Here is a 16,943-nt window from a genome sequence, read left to right as displayed (position 1 = left end):
TATCTCATTCTTCTTCATTATCAGAATCCCCCTATCATTATACCTCTTACAGCTACCTTATAGCTGAATAGGACTCTTTCCGTGATTTTCTTCATAATGGCCCTTGGCAATCTTTTGTCTTCCTGCTGAGAAATGTGCTTCTTATGCAACTTCTTGGATTCAGGCTAGCATGTAATCTTTTATTCCCTCTTGACGATTCCAAATCAAGCTTCACTCTTCTCCATGGTTATCCTCTTATTGTGCTGCTGCAATTTTTGATTGTAACCATTACTTTCATTTCTATTGCATAAACAATTCTTTAGAAAACAGACGGGTGTATACTATTGATAGAAACTATTTTAAAAACGTTTTGTCAAATGCCGAAGCCTGCTATTCTTAGGTCACTAATCTAGTATTTCATCTCAAAAAATCAGGCTCCACAGACTTCTGGAGAATCTTTAATAATGTCTATAATAAGGGCAAATCTGTTGGTCTCTTTTGCATGATTCATATTTTGTTTTCTCACCGAAAGACAAAGCTGAATTGTTAAGTAAGAACTTTTCATAAATCTCATCTCTTGATTCCACTAATCAAATCCTACCTAATATAACTGAAAAATAGGTTGATCCATTGCTTGACATTAATATCACTCAAGCTTCTGCATCTAAAGCGATTTCCTGCTTAGACTCTTCTAAAGCTTGTTGTCTGGACAACATACCTGTTATAGTCTTGCAAAAGTGTTCTCCAGAGCTGTCATCTATACTTTCAAAACTATTTAACAAGTGCTTATCAGAGTCTTGTTTTTCAGCCTGCTGGAAAGTGGCATCTGTTATCCCTGTTTTCAAAAACTCTGGAGAGCAATCTGACTCATCTAACTACTGTCCCATTAGTCTTACTATTATAAGCAAGGTTTTTGAATCTTTAATTAATAAATACTTAACCTCTAATATCGAATTTAACAACTTACTTTCTGATCATCAATATGGATTTCGTTCTACTGCTGATTTGTTAACGGTAATAACTGATAGGTTTTATCGTGCATTAGATCTCCCTTTGAAGGGAGAGCAATAGCCTTAACATCTTTAAAGTTTAGCATGCTGGTTTTCTCCATAAACTCTCATATTACGGTGTATCAGGTATCATTTTTAAAATTATTTGAATCCTTCCTTACCAATCATAGTATAAAATTGTCCTCAATGGATAGCACTCTTCTTCGTGTTCTTTCGTCTTTTTTCTTTATTCAGGGGTTTCTCAAGGTTCCTCTTCTTTATTCAGGTGTTCCTCAAGGTTATACCCTTGGTCCTATACTTTTTTTAATTTACATTAATGATTTCCCAGAAATTCTCACATCCAAGGTGGCATTGTTTACTGATAATACTACCATTTATTCTTGTCTTGATAAGAAACCAACACACAACAAGAAAACCAAACTGATTTCTTTGATGGGGGCATTTGAGTTTGAGCTTAAAAAGGATCCCACTTCTGCTACAGCATGGGGCTCTCAGTGGCTGGTGAACTTCAATTCAGATAAAACTCAATTTTTTTCAGCTAATTGTTATTGCAATAACCTAGATTTTCCTATATTTATGAATAGTAATGCACTCAATGAGTCATTTACCCTTCTAGGATTAACTCTTACTTCCAATCATTCTTAGAAATCATATATCAAACTCATAGTAAAGTTAGCATCTGCTATAGTTGCATCTCTTTATCGGGCTCTCCACTTTCTTACTACAGATTCTTTTTTTAATCTCTATATATCTCAAACCTCTCCTTGTATGGAACACTGTTGCCATACTGGAGCTGATCTTTAAATAATGCCCTTTCTCTTTTAGACAAGGTCCAAAAGCGCGTTGTAAATATAGTTGGACCTGCACTTGCAGCGAACCTTCAACCATTGTCACATTGTTGTAATGTTGCTTTTTTCTCTTTTCTATAAATACTATAATGGGCACTGCTCTAAAGAGCTAATGTCTTGTACCATCTACTAAAATTAATTCTCGTGTTACTCATCATTCAATTAAGTCTCATCCTTTTACTGTGACTGTTCCTAAGTGCTCCAAAAACTCTTATTTGTCTAGTTTTTTTTCCTCGAATGTCAGTTCTTTGGAATTCGCTTCCTTCATCTAGTTTTCCTGATTCATATAAATTGTTATCTTATAAGTCGTCTGTTAATCTTGTTATCTCACTTTATCTTCAACTTTAATCTTGTTATCTTGCTTTATAAACTTCATCTTCTCTAATAATGGTTGCAGCCTAGTTGGAAGTGAAGATATTTAAAAGAAAGACTAAGTTTTGTAAATTTAGTTTTAAAAAGTATTGATTCCAAATTTTGAAAGAACTCTGTCCATTTAACGCTTTTTTTTTTAATGTAAATGTAAAGTGTAATTATAGTTAATGATTGTTTAAAAGCTAACGATCGATTTGAGTTACTTGTAAATAATTGTATATGTATATAGACGTATTTTTATATAAGTTGTAATCTTATAAGTCGTCTGTTTTTTGATGTGAAATAACTAGCTATTTCGGCAATAATGTCGACTAAAGTTGATTTAAAGTTAATTCCGGAGTTTAGTGGAAACAATCAACAATCAGTTGCAGAATAGCTGGAAAAAGTTGAACTGGTATGCAAACTAATTGATGTAACCGATCTGGCGAGTGTTGTTTCCCTCCAACTCACGAATGGTGCATTTGCAGTATATCAACATTTAGCTTAAACTGATAATGAAGATTTTGACCAGATAAAAGAGGCATTGCTTAAAGCATTTGCTGTTATGCATTTACAGCTTACGAACAGTTCGTTACGAGAAAGTTAAAGCATGGAGAGGCAGTTGATGTTTATGTGGTGGAACTGCGAAGATTATCAACACTGATTGGCGGGCTACCAGACAGAGCAATTGCATGTGCCTTTATTTCTGGGCTCCCTAAGAAAGTTCGACGGATGCTGAGATCAAGTTCTCGTATGGATGATCTTACAACTATACAAATACTTGCACGAGCAAGAGCACTCATGATTGATGAACGGAACAATGGAACGAATGAAAATTTTTCTGCTGCTGCTGCAACAAAAAGATGTGCTGAGTCGAGGTTGCTTGAAGATCAAACACAACCAATTTGCTATGAATGTAAACTCCCCAATCATTTTGCAAGAGATTGTCATCTGCAAAGAAATAATAATCGAAACAAGTCAGTTTGAAGATGGGAGACAAACAATATATTGTGTTACTCGTGTTAAGCGAAAGGTCACATCAAAAATGTGTCCAAAAAACGTGCCGAGGGAAATGTTTGCGCCAGGTCTCTCCCTAAACAATCAATAATGGCGTTACCTACTATACACTTGGATATTAATGGCGTTCCTCGGGATGTGTTAATCGACTCTGTACCTGCAGGATGTACCTGCTACATAATTTATAAAAAATGTGCGCCAAAAATTACCAAGAAAGTAGTTAGTGTGGTAACTGTAAATGGACAACAGCAACGTGCGAAGGCGTTAACCGAACTTGAATTGTCACACCAAATGGGAATAAAGTTTTTGTGGAAGCACTTGTAGTTGACTTTAAACCACTTGGTTATTGTTTTTTGATGGGTATGGATGGAATAGTGGCTTTTGGTGTAGTATCAATATCTGTAACTTGTGATGTTTGTTTTATGGGAAGAAACGAATCATGTTTACTTGGACTAAGAAGTGACATGCCAAAAGATGTCAGTAATATGAATATAATAGCTCGGGATTTCATAACTTCGTTTGAGAAACAAAATCGAGAATGGATAATTGCATGGAAATGGAATAATAATTCTCAACCTGAAACTTTAATGAATAAAATTGCTGAATACACTATCCCTGTTGGCATAAAATACGATTAGGAAAAAGAAATTGAAGGGTGGATAGAGAAAAAATGGCTGCAAAAGTACGATTTAAAGAAATACGGTCCGATAAAGGGTTTGGTTCCTCTCATGGCAGTGGTGCAGCGAAACAAAGGAAAAGTACGTCCAGTATTAGACTTCCAAAGAAATCGAGCACGTTCATAGATCTACAGGACATTATGGCGTGAAGAAAACATTGTACTTCATTCGTAAAATCGATCCTTCAGTGAGCAAGGAAGAAGTAAAACAAGTGGTTGAGAAATGCGGATTGGAATAGTTACAGAGATAATAATGTGTCGACATATAAAAGACCTAAGATAAGTAAGAGTTGACAAGGATTCAAATGAAGATCTTGGACAATGATTTAAACGAGGATCCAGAAGATGATGAAGAGTTATACGTTGTGCTGCCTGGAGAAAGAACAACCAAGACGCCAGTGTTACGAAGGAGCGCGCGGAAAGGAGGGTTCCTGAGCGTTTCAGTCCTTGAGACTAGATGGTCGTTATGACCAAGTGGAAGTGTAATAATAGTTAATGATTATTTTAAAGCTAACGATCGATTTGAGTTACTTGTAAATAATTGTATATGTAGGTCTTATAGCAATGAATCAATATAATTATTTAAAAGTTATTTCTTTTATATATTAGGCTAAAGTTAGTCAGCATGGTGGAGTAATGGCATCTGTATATTCTGCTCGACCTAACGACAAAGCCATGACTTTAGAACTTTCGCTTCAAATAAACAACAAACTCCAAGCTGTCCTTGAAGATACAATATTGAAGAATATTATGTTAAAGGTTTTAGTTTTTAATAATTGAAACACTTTGTGCAGAATGATACAATAAACTCTCTCTCTCTCTCTCTCAAATATATAAAGATATATATATATATATATATATATATATATATATATATATATATATATATATATATATATATATATATACATAAATATGTATGTATGTATGCATGCATGCATATATACATACATATGTTTATATATATATATATATATATATATATATATATCTGTGTTTGTTTATAATATTAACTAATTATAGGAAAACTTAGATACTCTAGGCAGTGAGATTGACAAACTGCAGAATGAAATGCGTTCTTCAAAAAAATAGACTTTTATTTAATTCAATTAAGCGATGACTGTGGACGTTTATTTATACTCAACTATTTGTTCATGGTTTTATTTCTTTTACCGCCTTACTAAATGATTCAATAAAATTCTTCTTAATTTTAAAAAAAGTCAAAATAGTTAATTGCTGTTTTTCAAGATATTTTTATTTTATTTTTTATAAATGGAGTATAGACATTAAATAATGCTTTGTTTATTCTGGCGACTCTTTTGGTTGTTTTTGTTAAATTGGTATTATACTATAATGATTGTAAATGGTAAATAGTGAATTTGTAAATATTTTTATTTTTCAAATTGTTTATAAAAAATATTTGTAAAACCGAAACTTCGGAAATAAATTATTTTGTAAGGTTGAATTTAAATTGTTTACTAAGTGACTTTATTGTTCAAAATAACTTATATAACTAAAGATGTCGCGACCATGCTATGCTAGAGACGTAATTATTGTTGCAGGTGTGATATAGATTTATTGAGCCACCTGTTTTGAGTAGGATTGAGAAGAAAAAGGTGCCTTACTTTTTAGTAATGTGATAATGTCATATTAAGCACCTGAGAGTAAACTCTTAAACAAAAAGAGTTTGACAGGGTCAGAAAAATATTAACCAGTTCTTTAAATATTGACTGTTAAATGATATTTTTAAAATAAAAATATATTTAGTTAATATGTATACAAATTTCTTTTTAAAAGCTGCGATGAAATAAAATTAGTTCATATTTTAAAAAATATTTATAAATAAGTTTTAACTCATAAATAAAGAAAGCTTAAATTTTAACTCTTGGTCAAAATGATTTTTTATCTTTTTAAATCTACTTTTTTTTTTTGGATTAGTTCTTGTATGTGGATTACACAATGGAATCTTTATATACACATAGAAAAAAAAGTGAAAAAATTGCAATTAGCTAAAAAATAAATAAACAGCTAAATTTGTAAAAACGAAATTTAAACTTTTACAAAGATATTCAAGAACACAAGCATTGTTAAAATTTTACCAATTATGAAGTAACATAAATTAATTAAGATGCTAGTGCCAATAAATAAACCATCAAATAATCCGAACTTTTGATTGAATTGTTCATTTCAATTTCAATCTAAATAAATATGTTCATTGAATCGTTCAAAATAATTTCGTGCTTGTTACAATTTTTTTGATTGCGTGACCTCTTCTTTTGTAAACTTTTCACACACTTAAAAATAGTGCAATTTAAAATAGTTGCTTGTTTCTGTAAAAGCAAGTCTTGAATTATAAATTCGTTTATAGAAAAGAAAAGAATATTGAAAACTAATATTCTCCATAATTCCACACTTCTGAAATATAGCCACAACACTAATACTACACTGATATAAAATTTGTTACATGCTTTTGCTTTTTTACAGATAACTATTAAGACTTTGTTTCAACCCTCACACTCCTTGAACTGAAATATCAAAGTTGAGAATTTGCTGGTCCAAGAAAGTCATAAGAGTAGAAAATTGAGATTCATTAACGCGATAAAATCATATTTTTCATGTTCATATAATAAAGGACTAAATGATACGAAAAAATCAACAATAAAATCTATTTCAGTGTTAAAACCAACAATGCTGCATTCTGTATTTATATCAGAACGTAATGAGGAGTTTACAAATTTCTTTGTTATGATGATTATACATATTATTTTTATCTATGTTAATATTATTTTTATCTTTTTCGACAAGAAAATCTACAAGATGTAAACTTTTTGTTTAAATATATAATTTCGAAAGCTTTATTTTTCTTTTGTCCTTTTTTCCAAGTTTGTCATTCAATTTTTAGTTCCTCCTATTTTTTTTAAATTACACCAGATGGCAAACGTTCCAGATAGCTAGAATTTGATGAGAATAAATTCTAATAAAGTTGGTTTTTACACTTTTATACGCATTTTCTTCTGAATTCATATTAAGTTTCTTTGCATTTTGTATTATTTGTCCGCCTTTCGATCCCAGAAAGCTTTGCGATAAGTTTATTAAATCTATTTTTAGAACCGCATTGGTACCCTGTTCGGAAGGATAATTAAATGGCATACAACATTTTATCATATACTGAAAGGTATTTAGGAGCTACGATATTAGTGAGAAATGGTGTAGTGAGACGCCGTGGCGTAGTGGTTAGGGCGCTGGCTTGAAAAGCAAGCGGTCCAGGGTTCAAAGCATGCTCTGGGCATATTTTAGATAAAAATTTAGATAAAAATAAATAAACAATACAATCCTTTGCAATAAATGTTTTTAAACATACAATTACAATACAATTCTTTTTTATTTTTACAATTACATTCAATTTTAAAGCACCCTTGTAAGTTCTGATTCATCACAGTTAAATGTTTGACAAGGTTTAAACTTTTGTTTTTCCTTAAAAACTTCTATATCATTTTAAAAAATGTTCATTGAATTGCGGTTTAATCCATAAACACAATTTAAGTACAATCCTTCGGGGTCCTGATGCTTTCTTAGAAACAGATCTGGGTGTCTCTTAATAAAAAACCTCTTACAAAATATATTCTTGCAATATTATTATTTTTATTAAATGTGTGAATAATGTTACATTTTCCATCAAAATGTTATTCATTTGTAATAAAAATAAGTATTTTGTGCATTTTTGGTGAATAACATTCTGTTGACTTTTTTTTAAGAGTCTTTAGCATTTTTTCACATAATTTTTTTGTCAATAAATTTTAAGGAAAAATATTTATGTTTTCTAAAATCTCTATGAAAATACGCTTCTTTTGAGACCCAGGTTGACATACTTTTTAATAACTTTTTTTTCGACAATATTAGGGACTTTACCCTAAATACTAGTCCAACTATTAGTCCGTTTAAAAGCCAAACAGTAACCCACCTTTTATCTGTGGAAAAAAAAACTAAACAAAATTTTTTTTTAATTTTTTTGTAAGAATAAATATTTTCAATATTGTTAAAAATAAAAGAAATAAAAAAAAAATAATTTTATAAAAATAAATATTTTTTTCCATAGTAAATGCTATGAGCCAACTTACCCCGTGAAAAATTTGTCAACTTACCCCGAAAGCTTTTTTTTTAATAAACAGCCTATAGATCCTGAAAAACGGCAGCTTTGAAAAAAAAGTCTGACTGGATATAGTAAACCAATTGTGACTGGAACTTTTACAATTATTTTTTTTTCATATGACTAAATATTTTCTTTGTAAAGTAAAAAGGAAGCGATGTTCTAAAAGTTACGTTTTCGTCGAAAAAACGCATAAATCTCAATATCTCCCATGCGCATGCGCGAATCCTGACAATACCACAGTGAATGATGAAATGGTCAATGAGGAAGTTTCTGAGTAATTTTTGTTTAAGAAAAGACTATTAGAAAGCAAAAGATTTAAAGAAACTTCCTAATTTTTTTCTTTTTGATGATTATTGGTTAGCCACATTTGTTTATTATTTTTCTGGACAATTTATTAATATTTGTAGGTTATTTATTCTCATTACTTTATAAAATTATAATTGTACCTGTATCGCTAATATATCTATAATAACATATAATTTATTCATATATATAAATAAATTACTATATAACTATCTACATATCTCTATAGCTTGTACTAGTGATTATGTAATTGATATATAATTTAACGTCTCAATTTATGTTATTTATTATATATTTACTTAACTATCATTTTTTTATCATTGAACTTTATTTATTATTTGCACATTTATTTCTATTTATTCTTTTTTTTGTGCTTTTTTTAATATTTAATTTGTATATTTATTTTTGTTTACTCTTTTCCTTGTGATTATTTTAACATTCTTGCCAAGTATATTGTTTCCATATTATATGGGCTTGTTAGCGTTTTTGTTAGTTGTCAACATCTACTTAATTTCTTCAACATTGTATACTTAACTTTGTATAACCTACCTGCACTGTGTTATATATACTGTTCTTATGCAAATCCATTTTGCCTTGTAACTACTTTCTCTCATAATCTCATCTTATTCATTATATCCTTGACCATTCTTAAGTTGTTTCATTAGCCTCAATAAAAAACAATATAATAACATTCTGCCTATCAAGTTATGAAAAATAAAACACTCTGCATCTTCTGTTTTAAAACTGTAACAGATAACCAAAAAGCCATCTTATTTGACTGCTGCAGTTCATGGTTTCATGCTAAGTGCAACCAAATAGATTTGTTCACTTATGATCTACTTACTGAAGACTCTTCAAAATGGTATTGTTTCAACTGTATATCTAAAAACATTCCATTTGGTCTGATTACTGATAATGAGCTCTTAACAACATTATCATGCAAAAATCCACAAAATGTATTATCAAATTTTCTTGTATCTTCAATTCACTCAAGAAACATACTTAATGAACTTAATACGATCTCTGGTTCTGCTATAAATTGTAAATTCTATGATAATATTGACTTAAATAAAGCTGTTAAATCTAATTCAGATTTATATCTTCACCTTAACATTGCATCGCTTCCCTATCACATTTATGACTTGTGCAGTCTTATCAGCACATTAAATATTATACCTATGGCAATAGGGATTACTGAATCCAACTTATACCTTAATGATACCAATACTACAGACATAACTATTAATGGATTCAATATTGAGCGTTGCCCCACTGAGGCCAAAAAAGGTGGGGCTCTTTTATATCTACAAACTAATTTAAATTATGTAGTTTGTCATGACTTAAAGGTTTACTGACCAAAATTATTTGAGTCTGTTTTTGTTGAAATCATTAAGCCACACAAAACAATTGTCCTAATTGGTTGTATATATCGTCCTCCATCAATGAATCAAAATGATTTCAATACAACATTTTTAACTCCACTTCTTAAAAAGTTAAGCAAAGAACAAAAATTGATCTTTTTAATGGGTGACTTCAATGCAGATCTACTGTGCTATAGTGAATCTAATCCTATTTCCAACTACCTTGATACCTTATGCTCTTACTCGTTTAATCATTCCATAATCCTACCTACTCGTATAACATCTAAATCTCAAACATTCATTGATAACATCTTTATGAACTTCTACTCTTATGATCATCTCTCAGGTAACCTAACTATTTCTATCTCAGATCACATGGTACAATTTGTCTGTGTTCCTGGCATGTCTAACCAACCAAATAAAGTTAAAAATTCTAGACGATGTCTAAAAAAGTTTGACTCTAACAAATTTATTCTAGAAATTTCTAAAATCAACTGGGAGCTTATGATTAAAAAAGATGACAATATTAATGAATCCATCAGTCAATTTTTAAAATCGACAATATTAATGAATCCATCAGATGACAATATTAATGAATCCATCTGTCAATTTTTTTCTCTCAATTCTAACAAAACAGAGCTGATCATCTTTAAATCCAATCTGGCACCAATTAATAAGCGGAGAAAAAATTTATCCTTTAGACTCTATTAAATATCTTGGGATTAAAATTGATTTTAATCTTTCTTTTCAAGGCCATCTGAATGACTTAGCAATGAAACTCAGCAGATCTAATGGAATGCTAGCCAAAGTCCGCCATTGTGTAAATCTAGAAACTCTGCTAAATATATTTATATCATGCCATTTTTGGTCCCGTCTAAGATATGCATGTCAAGTATGGGGACAATCCCATAAGCAAATCATTTTAAGGTTGTCCCATCTCCAAAATAAAGCTTTGAAAATATTATATTTTCAGTACAATAACTTAAAATCTAATGTGCTATACCTAATTTCCAATATATTAAAATTAAGCGACCTTGTGATATTCCTTAACTGCCAATTTGTCTGGAATTATCATCAAAAAAACCTTCTTCTACCATTCAACAATTTCTTTACAAGTAAAAATAGTCACTATCCTCTTCGCTCCATCAGTAGCTTAAACTTAGTTATTCCAAAACACCACTCTGCTAATTATGGAAATAAGTCCACTAAGTATATATCTATTAGCTCATGGAACAAACTACCTCCTGATCTAAAATCTCTTAATTCAATCTCTGAATTCAAAATCAAGCTTTTTAATTATTTGTTAAAAAAGTACACTTAAATACTTCTACAGATTAATATTGGAATTTTTTTTTTTTAATATGTATATCAATTCAAGATCCTTCAGTTTTTTATTTGATATTTTTAACATTTTGAAATTTTTTTCTATCTGCCATATTTAAACTTTTATCATTCTAATATTATTAATATTAGTTCTAATATTATTAATACTAGTTCTAATATTATTAATATTAGTACCAATATTTTGGCATTCTTAATTTATATATCGATTTATTTATCTCTTTTCATTCAACCATTCTCTACTTCGTACTAAATGTTTGTTGTCGCTGTAATGATTCACTAAATTTTTGTTGCTGCTGTTATTTATTTATATTTATTTGTCCTTATTTATGAAATTCTCCTTTTATTATAATTGTTATCATTTTGTTACTATTATTATTGTTATTGTTGTGATTATTATCATTATTATTATAATTAGTATTATTGTTATCAGTTATTACTACTATTTTCATCATTGACTATAAGGTTATGTTGTATATTCAGGTATTTACTTTATATTAGTACCTGTACTATTGTAAATTTCCTTGAAATGCTATAACTATTTCAAATTATATTTGATTTGATTTGATTTGTATATTCTTCAATTTTATTTGCACCCTTTGTGTAATTTTTATGAAATCAATTACAATTAACATGCTTTGCTCAGAAAAATGGGCAGGGTTAGTTTTTCTTTTATAGTTTTTAACCATACTTAACTTTCTAAATATATATTTATATATATTGGCAGCGTTTATATTGTCTTAACTATAAAAATTAATAAATATATACTTGCATATTTTGAATTTCGATATATATGATATACAGTATATTTTGTTTATAGTTTACTACGATAACGTATAATTTGATGTTAAAACTTAAAAAAAGTTATGCATTTCACAGGTATAAAAACACAACAAATTGCTATTTTTGTAGTCTTTATTATATACTTTATTTTTATATCTGCAAATCTATTCACTGTATATACTATTTTTTTAGTTTATTTACTTTCTTTGCCGTTTAATAAGATTAACAATAAGAAAGATTGTGCGTATATAATATATGGCCGAAGCAAGAAGAAGACGTATACTGTCTTATCGCCAAGCCCCGTTTACATTGTCGCCTTCAGTTTATGTAACAAGTTGTAATTAAAAACTTAAAAATTTACAAGTTGAAAATTAAGCACAGTTAAGAATAGTTAAGCACAATAAATTACAAGTTGTAAATCGAATAATAATAATAATATATATATATATATATATATATATATATATATATATATATATATATATATATATATATATATATATATATATATATATATATATATATATATATATATATATATATATATATATATATATTGTTGTTTTTTTTAGTTATTTATTTTTCATTTTTATAAGAAGAAAATAAAAAATTTAAAGAATCAAAGCCATATGGTGAAGATTTGGAACCTAAAAAATCTGAATGTGTTGGTCATGTTCAAAAGTAATTTGGCACACGGCTCTGCAAACTGCGTGTTAGTATGAAAGGTAAAACCTTATCATATGGCAAAGGACTTAGCGGGAAGGGAAGATTAACTGATAATATTGTTAACAAAATGCAGAACTATTTTGGCATGGCTATTAGCCAAAGTTCTCTTTCAAGTTGGAATGGTAACAAAAGTACTGCTTTGTATATGATAAAAAAAGGAGTACTGGCAGTATTGTGGCACTCTACAGGTATTAAAGATCCTGGAGTTTGTCACCAGTTTTGTCCCCGCACTAATGATAGTTGGTGTAATTACCGGAAAAATACCAAGCGGTACAAACCATCAGTTAATTTACCAATTGCAGTGAAATCTGCAATCTTTCCAATTTTTAAGGATTTATGTAGCAATGATCTTTTGAGTTGCTGTTTAGATGGATCCACTCAAAACCCAAATGAGGGGTTTGAATTAAATTATGTGGAAAAGATGTCCGAAAGATACTTTTGTTTAAAAAACCAATTTAGAAATTGGAGTTGCATCTGCAATAATAAGTTTTAATGATGGTATATCTGGACTTGTACAACTTTTTGATAAAATTAAATTGTCTTTTGGAACAAAAACAGTTATAGGTTCAATCAAAAAAGACACACTTCAAAATATGAATAAAAAATCAACCAAAAAAAGTACGGAAAAAAGAAAATTGATTAGAGCAAAGAGAAAAGGATATTTGGACAAAGAAAAAGAACTAGAAGGAGAGGAATCAGACCAACTTGAAAATTTTTGAGATTTTTTTTTTATCTATTGTTTTCTTGGTTTTCCGAAATCTTGTTGTAGGTTAACGAAAACATAGATTTTGGAAGATCTATTTGAACTTTCATCTTGAAATTTTCAACACTTGTTTAACTTATAGAGCAATAGTGCCTAAAGCAGAATAAAGCTATATACTCAAGTACTTAATGAGAAATCAGTCACTGAGCATTGAACTATTTATCTAAAAAATTTAAAATTAAAAGAATCTTCGCCATTTTGAAACGGTTGATCAGTTTTTAAAAATTTAGGCACTAGATAATTATATATTCTTTTACTGTAGCAAATTTCATACTGATACTAGTTATAGATCTCTTAATACCCATGTTTTGCTTTTTAGCTTATTTTTAAAATTTTTGCTGACTCATCAAAAAATAAATAATTTTTTGAAGATTTTTTTTTTTTGTAATATTTACTTTTATGATGACTGTTGTTTGTGTTAATTTCAGTTTCAAACAATAAATATTAAACATTCTAGTTTTTTTACCAGCTTACCACCTTAAAAGAGATTAACCATTAACAGTTTTGTGAACACCAAATACAATTCAACATTCATGTTTTTGTTTGCTATAGATTTTTTAAGCAATAGCAATAGAAAGGTAACCATGACTTAATGAAACATATTTTCTAAAGACTCGATAGTAAGAAATGGTTTAACTTTATATAACATTGAGATATTTTTGGAGAATCATGATAAACTTAATCATGGATTTTACTTAGGAAACAAAAAAAGTACTTTTTTCCACTATAATACTTTAGCCACACTTACTAGAATAAATATTGACACCAGAGTATCAAATTTTCAAACAACAGTGCAAACTCTGATCCGATCTAGAATCCGACATGCTCATCCAAGTTCTATTATCTAGTTGTATAAATCCTTTGCAGTTCCGACGCTAGCTCACGGTCTAAAGCTTTGTGAAAATAAAGATTTAACAATGAAAAAGTTTATCAAACTCGGAAGGAATGCAGTTGAATCATTTTTAATTTTTTTTTTTTTTTTTTTTTTTAATTTTATTTAGGTACCCCAAGAAGTCCTTACGGTATTATCGCAGAGCACCGCGGATGTTCTCCAAACTTAGTAAAAACTATATCTATTTAATGCTCATGAGATTTGGATGATATAAAGAAATTGTGCAACATTCATAGATTGAATAGTTAAAATTAGAGATTCAGAAAATGAATTTTTTTTTTTAATTTCCACTTTTATTTAGGTGCTCCAGGAAGTCCTTTCGGTTTTATCACAGAGCACCGCGGATGAGCATTTAATAGGAAGTTTATGCCTTCTTCCTAACCGATGTATTTATATATATATATATATATATATATATATATATATATATATATATATATATATATATATATATATATATATATATAGCAAGATTAAAAGAAGATAAAATAAAAAAGGATCATAATACTCTTGAAAAAACATTATGATTAGGATCATAATTTTTTTTTAAGAGTATTTTTAAAAGTTAATCGTTGTTGCTTTGCATTCCAACATTGAACTGTTTGAACCAAAATTTGAAGAGTATTTTCAGGAATTATTTGCGACATTGGTTAGGAAGGAATCGTAAACTTCCTATTATATATATATATATATATATATATATATATATATATATATATATATATATATATATATATATATATATATATATATATATATATATATATATATAGCAAAGTTAGTAACTGCTTTTAAAAAAAACAAAAAAATATCATTCTTCCGTGACCTAAAAGTTCACAAGATAATCCAATTTAAAATATGACTAACCAACGTGCGTAGAGTACAGTATAAGAAAACTTCCAAAGTCTCATTAACTTTCCATTAATCAACTTATGGGTACATATCCCTGAAATTAGAAAAATGTGCCCAAAACTTACTTAATATAAACGTAGGCTGCCAGTAATGCAGTAAGCGCCTAAATAACATTTTAGGTGTTTTTTTTTTGTTTTTTTACTACTTTACCGATAAAACTCAAAAAGAGATATAAAAAAACAAGATTTCGTTGTATCATTAACTCATTAACTTTTACAGAAACTATTGTTTTCGAAAAAAAATAAATATAAAAAGATTGCTGCATTTTGCATGGTGGCACATTGTTTATACTATTAAACACCCGTAACTATATTTTGTTAGTATTTTAGACGTTTGTAATTACGTTTAGTTGACAGCGTAAAATTGGCAAGACTTACAGGTATGTAACACTAATATTTTTTGTGTACGTGTTATGATAACAATTACTAATAAATATTTTGTTCTACTATTATAAAATAATCATTAAATAAAATAAAATATTAATAGTAAACGTATAATAAAAAGTATATTTCAAAGATTATTTTATCTATTGGCACGTTATTTCATTTTCTTTTTATTTATATATTATTTTTATTTATTATTATTATTTTTTTTTATTTATTATTATTATATTTTTATCTATTATTTATTATTATTTATTTATTATTATTATTTATCTATTTATTTTATTTATTATTATTATTTTTATTTATTATTATTTATTATTTTTATTTATTATTATTATATTTTTATTTATTATTTATTATTATTTATTTATTATTATTTATTATTTGTTATTATTATTATTTATTATTATTATTATTTATTATTGTTTATTTATTATTATTTATTTATTATATTTTATTTATTATTATTATTTTTATTTATTATTATTTATTCTTTTTATTTCTTATTATTTTATTTTTTATTTATTATTTATTATTATTTATCTATTTATTTTATTTATTATTATTTATTATTTTTATTTTTATTAATTATTTTTTATTTATTTACGTTATTATTATTATTTTTTTTACTTTTTTTTTTTTTTTCTTTTTTTTTTTTTCGAAATGTAAAATTAATTTAATTTAATTAATTTTAATTTTCTTTAAATATTACTATAGATTAAATTGCTTTCAAAATTATATATTACTATTTTTGTTAATTTTTATTAGAAAAAAATTTGAATTTAATATAATCTTTTTGTACGTGTGAATAAAATCACCTTACTTTTTATCTAAGGCGTAGAACGCGCTCCAGCTCGAGGGGCATTGCCCCACACGGTAAAAAGTTACTAAGTGTTAAAAAAAAAAAATTAAATAACAATCTACATAAAATAAAAAACATATAATAATAACACAAATATTAGAAAAATATTTCCGCAAATGCTATGATCATTTTAAAAGATAAATAAATAAATAAAACGTTCAAGCTCATTTTAAAGCCATTTAATGAAATTTTAAAACTTCCGCGCTACTCAAGGGAGACTCGCAAAAAACAAACAAACACAAGCAACAACAAAAAAAAACCTTAATGATTTTGTTCTATAGAAGAAGAAAAAAATGCTTTTGTGAGTTAAACATAGCTTTGTTTCACGCGTTCACGCGTTCATAACTTATAAGGTAATAAATAATTTGTTATATGGGTAACATTGACATACGTTAGGTTGAATGTTTTTACTTGTCACCTGTAGCGTAGCAACAAAAAATAAAAGTTATACATGAAAATTAAAACCTTATTTTAATCAATTATTATAAACACAATTTTAAATTAAAGATATAAAAACCAGTGAAGTCAGGCTTGCATGCATGTAGCATGCATTGACTAAGGGATCGTCTATAAATTACGCAAC

At 27.9% G+C, this 16,943-nt stretch overlaps 1 protein-coding gene across 1 annotated transcript in view; it reads left to right on the top strand.

Annotated features, from left to right (window-relative positions):
- The window catches only part of LOC136071851 (coiled-coil domain-containing protein 186-like), a 78,612-nt gene extending 73,260 nt beyond the window's left edge, over nt 1-5,352 (top strand). Inside the window, exons 18-19 of the mRNA XM_065797343.1 lie at nt 4,491-4,640; nt 4,905-5,352. Of these exons, the coding sequence (XP_065653415.1) occupies nt 4,491-4,640; nt 4,905-4,973 (219 nt within the window). The 3' untranslated portion in view covers nt 4,974-5,352. The remainder of the gene's footprint in view (nt 1-4,490; nt 4,641-4,904) is intronic.
- The last annotated feature ends 11,591 nt before the right edge of the window (nt 5,353-16,943 follow it).

The sequence above is a fragment of the Hydra vulgaris genome, chromosome 05 (genome assembly GCF_038396675.1).
Source record: "Hydra vulgaris chromosome 05, alternate assembly HydraT2T_AEP".
NCBI classification, from domain to species: Eukaryota; Metazoa; Cnidaria; class Hydrozoa; order Anthoathecata; family Hydridae; genus Hydra; species Hydra vulgaris.
The sequence above is the reverse complement of the archived record's forward strand: the minus strand, read 5'-3'. Positions and strand labels throughout refer to the sequence as shown.